We start from the raw sequence: 10819 nt of genomic DNA, 5'->3' as shown, positions 1-10819 counted from the left end.
GTTCACATTAGTAACACATGAAGTCATACAAACATTAGACCTGAAGAAATAGAACAGTGATTAATAGTACTGTCTACATCTATGGAACATGTAGTCAATGGTAGTAACTGGCAGTGCTGTCAAGGAAGATAAGCTTTCAGCATTTATCTCAGGTATTCTGATAATAAATATAGATAAGCATTTTTATCACAGTTTTGTGGGACCAATGTCATTTCTGGCAAACAAAAGCAGCAACACAAATGCGGAAAGAGCACATCTGGAATATTTCAAGTTTTCAGTGGACACTGATACTTCCATTTCATATCTGAGCTGCTCAAGGGTTCAGATTACTTTTTCATAATGGGAGGTAAAAATTCAACAATTTTGAAAGAAGATATGGAAGATTATATTGATCTGTCATACTTAAATATGGGAGAAATTAAAATGTGAGTATAATTTTTTGTTTTGTTAACATTATGAACACCACTAAAGAGCACTATTTTGTGCATGGATACCGTCCTCATTTGGTAATTTAACAACATACAGTGAAACAACTGTGCAGTTTTACTGGTGAAAATTTATTTATTTATTTATAACTCAGTACAATAGGGTCTATGTTACTAAGTTTTGTGTCCAGGTACAGAGTGAAATGTAACACTGATTCTGCTATATCACCTGTGAAACAATTTTCTGCAATTCATCTCAAAATAATTTATTGTACTTAATACTCACATTAATGTAACTAATTTTTGATTCTGCTGCAGGATTGAAAAGATATTTTATGCAATGGCAGATGGGCATAAAGTAAGTTTACAGCACAGGTTTCCTGCTTCTTTGATAAAAGATACATTCCCTCAAATACAGGTTAGTACAGCTAAAGAATAAGTTAATTAAGGCTTTGGAAGATATCATCAAAACATTCTTGCTGACTTAATTACAGACAGTTTCTAAGGCAATTTCTACTTCACTGTCCTATTTACAGGATAAATATATGAATTTTTAACCCAAATGACAAAGTATTGAGATAACTTAGAAGTAAACTAAACTTACAGTGGAAAATCTGGAATAGGAGAGCAATATTATAAATCATAATTTACTTGGGAGAAGTATGGTGATGTGCTGGACCTCAGAAAACTGTGTCCTTATCTTTGATAGCATTCTGCCTTACCAGATGCATGCTACAAATTTTGGTCAATCTTAAAACAGTAATGTGTGTTGTACAAATTTTGTAGCACTGCTTGTAGTGTATGTCCTATTCTCGATTACAGTTAGTCCTATGCATTAAATAAAGCTGCTTCTTCCCATCTCTAGATACTTTGATCCCAGATTCATAACAACCTTTCTCTTGGCATCTGCTGTAATCATTACCGACAGGCACTTAAATGTGATTTGCAGAGTATCCATGTAGATGTAGAAAGTAGAAGTAAAAACTGAATCATAGTGTTGTAAGAACATTTTAAAGAAAAAATTAAATGTCCTGTCTAACACATGATCTCAGTAAACTTCTTTCCATTGCTCATCCTGTACATTCTCTTTGAATTTGCATTTCTAAATCTATGAAAAGGTACTTTTACTTTCTTACCTAAACCTGATTTAATGGATGTGCTTTATTACTGCAATTTGACCTTTATGGTTGGACAAACCATTTATTGTGCCTCACATCTATTTTATGAAAGACAATTGGATTTAAAAATAAATTAGTGACTGCTGTTCCACTGTGTCCTGTTCTTGTTGGAATGTTACTGTGTGGAATAAACAAATACTGAACATCAGCAGCTCTGAATGCTTTCGATTAGTGGTCCCTGAAATGAAATCAGTATTGAAATCTTGACATGCATGACATCCCAGTTATTTACACTAAGGGTTTTTAGTATCCTCTCTAATTAATGAAGTTTAAAATGTTTCCTATCTTGTATATTTCCAAGCTTGTTACCAAAGCACAACACTTAGTGAGCCGTTCAATGCAGTAATTATTTATCATTATAGCCTGGATCATTATTCCTCTTTTGTAATGTAGTAATCATACATTAACTTGTATCTATCTGAGTGCATCTGGTCAGCTTCTGCGGCTTCATTTAGAAGTTATGTTTTGCATACCTCATCTGTAGAAATACCTTCAGATTTTTCAGTTTCATGTAATAATATTATATGATCATCTCATTTATTTAACATGCTTCTTCAGATTTGATGGAAAAGTCTAAATGTGTAATGACTGTCACCCTTTGTGCTGACGAAATGTCCATATTTTATTTGTTCACTAAATGCTGCCACTGTGTGCATTTACCCAAAAGGGACTTACTGAAAATTTTGGAAATCACAGGTACTGGATAGACAGTACTTTGTGTTGCATGAAATGTTCTAGAAATTAGTTGTGCAAGTAACCTCTTACCAGGAGCTTTCAGATGTAGATCAAAGGCCATGAATCAGCCACTTCGTGTGTCCATAATAATAATAATAATAATAATAATAATAATAATAGTAGTAGTAGTAGTAGTAGTAGTAGTAATTCATTCATCCAGAGACAATTTACAATGCATGGATTCATCAGAAAATACATAAGATATAAAAATAAACTTACACACACACACACACACACACACACACACACACAAATGCAAGAATGCACGGTCGCCTACATAAAAGATATTTGTCATGTTTTATTTTTAAGATTTAAGTAAAAACAAATAATAGTTGCAATACTTCTGTTCAAAATACTAATTCAGATCATAGCAAACATTTGACTGAAAATATTATTGACATTGACTATGGCATATAGTCTCAGTGTAGTACATTAATATAATTACTTGCTGCTAGGTTATTGAAGGTACTTGTTTACACTGTAATTTGGTCATTAATAAATTGAACACTTCTTCCTTAAATGTAGGTAATTTTTACATTTTTTTACACATGCTAGAAGTTTGTTACACAATTTTGTACCTTGAATGTTTGTTTGTTTCTGTGTAATAGCCTTGTTTATTCTTTTTTCATTGCACATACTTATATTTTATGAATGCAGATCTGAGTTGGTTTTGAAATTTTCAATGCACCTATTTATGTTAGTTACATTTTTTTGTATGTACAGGAATGTTTTTAGGCAAAGATCACTGTCAAATCATCCTACATTGGTTGAAATTAAGCTTAATGAGAAGTTCAGACAGGCAGGTACTAGAGATGTGAAAAAATCACAAGGTTCTCATAACAGTACACCGGAAAATAATGTTAGTATGTCACAAAATTCACATAAAAGCACAGTGAAAAATAATGTTAATATATTGCATCAGAATATCAGGTGATTAAAAAACAAATTAGATGAGCTTTTTGTTTGTTTAGAAGATTTAAAAACTGTGGGTGGAATAGATGCACAATGCTTGTCTGAACATCACATGGTCACAGGTATGGAAATGGTAAATGTAGGTGGATATAAGCTTTCAGCACATGTAAGTAGGGACACTATGGAGAGAGGAGGAGTTGCCATATATGTTAAAATCTGTCAGAGTGCAAAAAATTTGTAAACTAAAATTTTTTGCATAGAGCAACATATGGCATGTGAGCTTAAACTAAGTAATGGCACTTCTATAATTGTAGCTATGTCTAGGTCCCAATTGGAAAATTTTCAATTATTTCTGAAAAACTTGGATTCTTTATTGTGCTATCTGTCAGACAGAGGAAATCAAACTATTGTTTGTGGGGATTTCAGTGTAGATTTTCTGAAAGAGTCTGATAGAAAGCTTGATCTTGAAGTGTTACTTGTTTCTTTCAGTTTAACATGAGTTATTGATTTTCCTGCTTGAGTAGTAGAGGAAAGCAGCACACTGATAGGTAATGTATTCTTAGACCAAGATAAATTTAATCAAATAAAAACTTTTCCTGTTAAGAATTGTCTGTCTGATCATCATGCACAGTTAGTTACAGTATATGATATAGTTCCATACAGTAATGCATAACAGTCCTCCAAAATAGTGCATTCAATTAACAATTTAAAATTTTAGAGAAACCTTGCAACAGATAGACTGGGATGAGATGTACAGGGATCATGATGCTAATGTAAAATTTAACCTATTTCACGATACCTTTGTGAGTATATTTGAAAACAGTTTCCCTATAAAACAGGAACATATAATTGTAAGAAACCATCTAAAAATCCATGGCTTACTAAAGGGATAAAAATATCTTGCAAACAGAAAAGGGAAATGTATCTTATAGCTAGGAGGAGTAATGATCCCAAAACAGTGAAACGTTATAGAAACTACTGCACTGTACTAAGACAAGTTATTAAAAAGGACAGAAGTATGTGCATTGTGTCTGAGATTAGTACATCTGATAATAAAATTAAAACAATTTGGAATATTGTTAAATGGGAAACACCGGAACTGAGAGCACAGGAAGAATGTATTTCTATCAAACACAATGAAAAGTGTGTTAACAAGGAGTGAGAAGCAGAAAACATGTTTAATAATCATTTTTTAAGTGCTGTAGAGAAAAGTGGATCCAGCTATTCATTGGAAAATGCAAGGCAATATATGGAAGAGGCAGTACCTAAGCAATTTGATAAAATTGAAATTCAACCCACCCCTCCTACTGAAATTAGGAAAATAATAAATTCACTCAAAAATAAAAGCTCACATGGAATTGATGGCATTTCCAACAGAGTCTACTAAAAACTTGTTCCCAACAAATAAGTAGGATTCTCAGCCACATATGTAGTAGCTCACTGAAAAAGGGCATTTTCCCAGATAGACTGAAATACATTATTGTTAAACCATTGCATAAAAAAGGGGATATATCTGATGCTAACAACTACCGCCCAATCTCACTTCTGAAAACTTAATCCAAAATTCCTGAAAAAGTAATGTATTCAAGAGTAGCATCACATATTTGTAAAAATGAAGTACAAACAAAATGTCAATTTGGTTTTCAGAAAGGCTTTTCAACAGAAAATTCTATATATGCTTTCACCGATCAAATGTTAAATGCATTGAATAACCAAACATCACCCATTGGGATATTTTGTGATCTCTCAAAGGATTTTGATTGTGTGAATCATGAAATTCTTCTAGATAAGCTTAAGTATTGTGGTATGAGTGGGACAGTGTACAAATAGTTTAATTCATACTTAACTGGAAGAATGCAGAAGGTTGAAATCAACAGTACAGATAGTCTGCAAAACCAGCAGAATCCTCTCACTGGGAAGGTGTCAAGAATGGTGTCGCATAGGGATCAGTCTTGGGTCTCTTATTGTTCTTAATATATATTAATGATTTGCCACTCTATGTATATGAAGATGTAAAGCTAGTTCTTTTGGTGACGATATAAGTATAGTAATCACACCCAAGAAGCAAGAATCAGCTGAGGAAATTGCAAATAATATCTTTCAAAAAATTATTAAGTGGTGCGCCACAAATGGACTTATAACAATGCTACATTCTGCTTGATCGTTACTTAAAATTACTTAACTTTTTCCTGGAGTTCTTTTTGATGTAAGAACATAAATTTGAAACTTCTCATTATTTATTGACATTCTCGGCATGTTTAAACAAAGCACTTCGTGGACATCACTGATCTCTTTGACAAACTGACCTCACAGTTTGACTTTCAAACAGACTCTCAAGCAGACTCAGCAACAAATGACTTGCAGTCTTGCTGCATCGCTTTGTATATGAATTTTAACAATCATTTCCAAAATATTCCATTGTTAATTTTGTACAATTTCAATGCTACAATTAAAATTTACAAAATGTAGGTAAACTGAAGTTACAGCCGAATAAAGAAAAAATTACAAAATTAATTGGTGTAATTTTTATAGTATCATCACTAGTTTCAAATATGAAAATCGATCTAAACTTTAATTACAGTAATGTCTCTTGTATTATTTTAGTTATGTAATTAATTACAGTTCAGTTTTGGATACTAATATTTAATAGTGGTACAGAACTCATGCTTTATCCAGTTACATGCATAAAGTGCTCAAACGAGACTTCAAATTATAGAAATCGGAAAACTGTGTAATGTAAACAAGTGGATAGCCAATCAGAAAAGTATTTACAAGGAATATCAGTTACAGAACAGGACATAAAAATAGATAAGAAATGTAAATACATTGCTTGCTAATACCTTTCAAGCTGTTTCTCAAGATAATGAGGCTCTTTGTGTTCACTTGTTACTCGATTGTAATTATGGTAATTAGAGGTGCTGGCCACCTATGCCAACATTTCCACAGAATTTTAATATTTTCCACCAAATATTTGTCTTTTCAAATTCTTTATTATACACTCAATCTAGCATATGTACATAATTTTGTTAATGACAACAATCTCTTGATAATGATGACAATATATGTTCCTCCAAAAAGTCTTCACAAAATATTCAGCTTTATAGCAAACTGAGTCAAATGACACTTGCATGTTTATCTCTATAACATCCTAGGAAATATCAAATCGCCCGACAACCACCCGGATGCATACAAAAGGGTGGTATCAGATATTTCCTATGACTTTTGGGGGAGGCCATTTCATTATAGACTCTCACTAAATTTTGAGAAAACACAGTTTATACAATTCTGTACAGTAAATGGCATAACACCATTGATAAATATAGACTATGAACAGAAGTGTGCTGCTAAGGGAGAATACTCAAAATTTCTGGGTGTGTCCATTGATGAGAAATTGAATTGGAAGAAACACATTGATGATCTGCTGAAATGGTTAGGTTCAGCTACTTATGCTATTAGGGTTATTTCAAATTTTGGTGATAAACATATCAGCAAATTAGCCTACTATGCCTGTTTTCATTCACTGCTTACATATGGCATCATATTTTGGGGCAATTCGTCATTAAGAGAGAAAGTATTCATTGCACAAAAGCGTGTAATCAGAATAATAGCTCGAGCCTACCCAAGATCACCTTGCAGACATTTATTTAAGGAACTCGGGATATTCACAGTACCTTCACAATACATATATTCTTTTTTGAAATTTGTCATTAATAACCCATCCTAATTCAAAAATAACAGCAAAGTGCATACCTACAACACTAGAAGAAGGTTGATATTCACTATTCTGGAATAAATCTCACTTTGGCACAGAAAACGGTTAATTATGCTGCCACAAAAATCTTTGATCATTTGCCAAATAATATTAAAAGTCTGACAGGTAGCCAACCAACATTTAAAAGCAAATTAAAATAATTTATGAATGACAGCACCATCTACTCAATAGATGACTTCTTGGATATGAAGTAGTAACTGTTAAAATAAATAATTATTTTGTATAAAGAAAACTTATGTTAAAGTGACACGTTTCATGTCATTATGAAATGTAGTATTCATGATCTAAGGAACAAGGATTAATGCATGCATGTATGTATGTACACATTACTAATTACACATAGTGCAAAGCAAGCAGATCTTAACTTGCTAGTGAGATGGTGGATATGGGCTTTCCAATCTAAATTTTCATCTGCATGGGCACCTAAAAATTTTGTGTCAGCTGCTCTCTTAACTTCTTTATTTTGTGTTCTGACGCCCAGGTCGTTTTGTAATGGATGCATTAGTTTTTGAAATATTTAAAGTTAACTTGTTCATTTCAAACTAATTTTGTAAATATTCCAAAACTCCAGATGCAGTGTGGCCAATACTTGGTTTACATCAGTTACAACACCATTTCTCCCATTTTACTGAGTGAATCCTGATTTTAGTATAAAAAACATTCTTAGTGCTGCACCTATGTAGTTGAGGTTATGGTCCAAACTGTTATGCACTGCATCTTGTGACCATATTAACCCTTCCTGCCCAACTGCCAAATCAACTTGAAGTTTCAAAATTGATGCTCATTTTTCCTTATAATATGGTGATATTGGCAAATACAGCTGCAGCAAAAATGATCAGTATCACTTCTCCATTGGATTGTAACACAACATACTTAATGAAAATAATTGTGACGGCTATAACACTAATTTATATTCCTGATGATTCTGTGACAGCTTACATAGTTACTCCTTTTGATAGCACAATTTTGTGCTAATTGTGCCGTCAAAGAAGATTGTTCAATTAGAGATAACTATTACTGAAACTCTAACTACGATAATTTGGCAAAAATTGCTAATTCATGGGAACTTTTTTAATGTGATAACACTACATTATTTTATATACTATTTTTATTCCTACATATATTTATTCCTTCATGTATTTCAGAAGCAATGAAACTATTTACAGGAAATAATATTAAACCTATTAACAAAGGCAACTTGTTTTGAGTAAAAACTTTGATTCTGGCTATTGGTTGATGTGTAATAAGGTTTATTGCTTCAGAAACAGAATTTTTGTTAGTTTACAATGATGACACAAGGCCAAAATATAGTCCTAATGACAGTAATTAATCAGAGAAATGCAGTAAATTCGTAAGTGTGAGACCACTGAAAGGACACAATATTAGCAGCAGCAGAAATATACTACTATGTACTTAAACTAAGAAATAGCTATAAATAACTCCTACAAGAACTGTGATTAATTACTAATGTATGGTGCATGAAGTAAACAATATTACTACTTGGAGGAGAAGTACTAATTTGTTGTGTGTTATTTATTCACAGGCAAATCCTTTTGCAGATCGCATAATAGAAGTATTTTCTTCTCAAAATGACAACCATTTGTCTTTTGAGGATTTGCTGGACATGTTTTCAGTACTCTCAGAAAACTGCCCTGACAGAGTGAAAGCACTGTGGATCTTTAAAATATATGGTAAATGTTGTTTAATCACATTTCAAAAATCAATATGTAATGAGAGATAGTGATGTAAATCAATAGTCATATTATGTATTTTATTCACAAACATTTTGACAATAGCCAGAACTTCTTAATTAACCCTTCAGCTTATTTTCCATAATGTACATTACCAAGGCACTGAGGGGGAGTTTATATCCACCCAAAAAAAAAAAAAAAATAAATAAAATAAAATAAAATAAAATAAAATAAAATAACAAAAAAATGTATATTTCATTAATTGATGTTGTCACACACTCACATTTTTTAAAGGGATATTGATGTGTAAGGTCTTGAAACAGAAAATATTGAATATGACATTCACTGGGAAAATGGACATCCATTTAAAGTTTTAGCCTAAGTTTAACTAAAAATTTTAAAACATTTATGCAGCCTGGTAGAAGAATTAATTAAAAATTATAAAAAATTTTCAAAATTTTAAAATTTAACGTAACTGACTAGATTACAATACTTTACAAAAGGTAAGTATAAAGTACCTCCCTCCTCCGCCCCCACCCCCTTTGGAATTTCAAGGGTTAAGTTTTGTTGGCATATACAAGGTGTGATTGGAAAGTTTTAAGAATGGATCTGCTACTGCTTACTGGTTTGGCGGGCAGGTACATGGAGGGTGGGGAGTGAGTCATTTCCTTGTCCTTGAATGCCCTCTGACAGGAAACTGCATTTCCTTTATTCAGTTTGTAGTGGGAGCCGGCTGAATGTGGGTCTGTTAGGGCTTGTTCCCAGATTTTGTCTGGGTGAAAATGGATGTAAAAATGGAGCAATGAGTTTGTGTGAAATTTTGTTTTAAAACCAGGAAATCAGATACTGAGACTTACGAACTGTCAAAAACAGTTTTTGGAGATAACTGTATGAGCCAGCCAAATGTTTTTGTCTGGTTCAACAGATTTAAAAATGGCCATGAATAATTTGAAGATGAACCATTGTCCAGCCATCCTTCCACCTCAAAAACGAATGAAAATGTTGTGAAAGTTTATGACTTAGTGCGCTCTGATCATAGACTTACAATTAGGGAGATGGCTGTTGAACTTAATTTAAGTTTCTCAGCAGTTCAGTCAATATTAACTGAAGATCTTAACATGCATCAAGTGTCCGCAAAATTCATTCCAAAAGTGTTGTCAAGTGGCCAGAGACAATACCAACTTGAAGTGTGCCAAGAACTGATTAATCAGACTAAAAATGACCCAGATTTGTTAAATAGGGTAATTACAAGTGACAGTTCATGGGTATATGGATATGATCTTGAAGCCAAAGTGCAGTCTTCGCAGTGGAAGACTCCAGGTTCACCACTACCGAAAGAAGCATGGCAAAGTCAGTTGAAGGTGAAGACAATGTTGGTGATTTTTTTTTTATTCTACCGAATTGTGCATCATGGATTTACCCCTGGAGAACAGACAATTAACCAGGTATACTACAAATGTGTCCTTGAGCGTTTGCGTGAAATGGTGGAAGAAAAGGCCTGCACTGGACCAAATTCAAAATTCCTGTGCTTCCACGACTGCCATATTCCCCTGATTTGGCCCCTGTGGACTTCTACCTGTTTCCTAAACTGAAATTTTCACTGAAAGGGAAGTGATTTGACTTGACTGAAGACATCCAGGCAAATATGGAGAGTGTCCTTAACAAACTTCAGGAAAAAGTTTCCAGAAATGTTTCCAAAAGTGGAAACACCATTGGAGTGAGGTGAGTAGCATGTACGTCCCACCATTGTACAGATACAAGCCCATTCTTAAAACTTTCCAATCACACCTCGTAATATTGTGTTTATAGTACAAATGTATAAAGAGGTAAGAACTAGAATCATAAACAGTATCACAGAAGTTTTGCAATGTGGTAAAGTACTTGTTGGGACATGCTTGTATCTGCACTCTAGAGGGATATTGCAGCTTCATTTACAAATTTTGCTGAAATTATTATCTATTAGAATCAACAGGTATTATGATGGAAGGAAGCAGAGTAACAATTAGTTTTGTAATGCAAATTTTCTCAGATGGTGCCAGAGGTGTATTGCTTTGAGAAGATGTCTCCAGTGCTTAAAAAATCTGGACTCAAATTTAGATGCCTTAG

The 10819-nt window shown here is 33.1% G+C and overlaps 1 protein-coding gene across 1 annotated transcript in view; it reads left to right on the top strand.

Moving 5' to 3' along the window:
* Window positions 1-229: 229 nt before the first annotated feature.
* The window catches only part of LOC124607001 (calcium and integrin-binding family member 2-like), a 63561-nt gene continuing 52971 nt past the window's right edge, over window positions 230-10819 (top strand). The window contains exons 1-3 of the mRNA XM_047139149.1: window positions 230-425; window positions 744-843; window positions 8566-8713. Coding sequence (XP_046995105.1) covers window positions 340-425; window positions 744-843; window positions 8566-8713 — 334 coding nt within the window. The 5' untranslated portion in view covers window positions 230-339. The remainder of the gene's footprint in view (window positions 426-743; window positions 844-8565; window positions 8714-10819) is intronic.

This window comes from Schistocerca americana, chromosome 3 (genome assembly GCF_021461395.2).
Source record: "Schistocerca americana isolate TAMUIC-IGC-003095 chromosome 3, iqSchAmer2.1, whole genome shotgun sequence".
Lineage (NCBI taxonomy): Eukaryota > Metazoa > Arthropoda > Insecta > Orthoptera > Acrididae > Schistocerca > Schistocerca americana.
The sequence above is the reverse complement of the archived record's forward strand: the minus strand, read 5'-3'. Positions and strand labels throughout refer to the sequence as shown.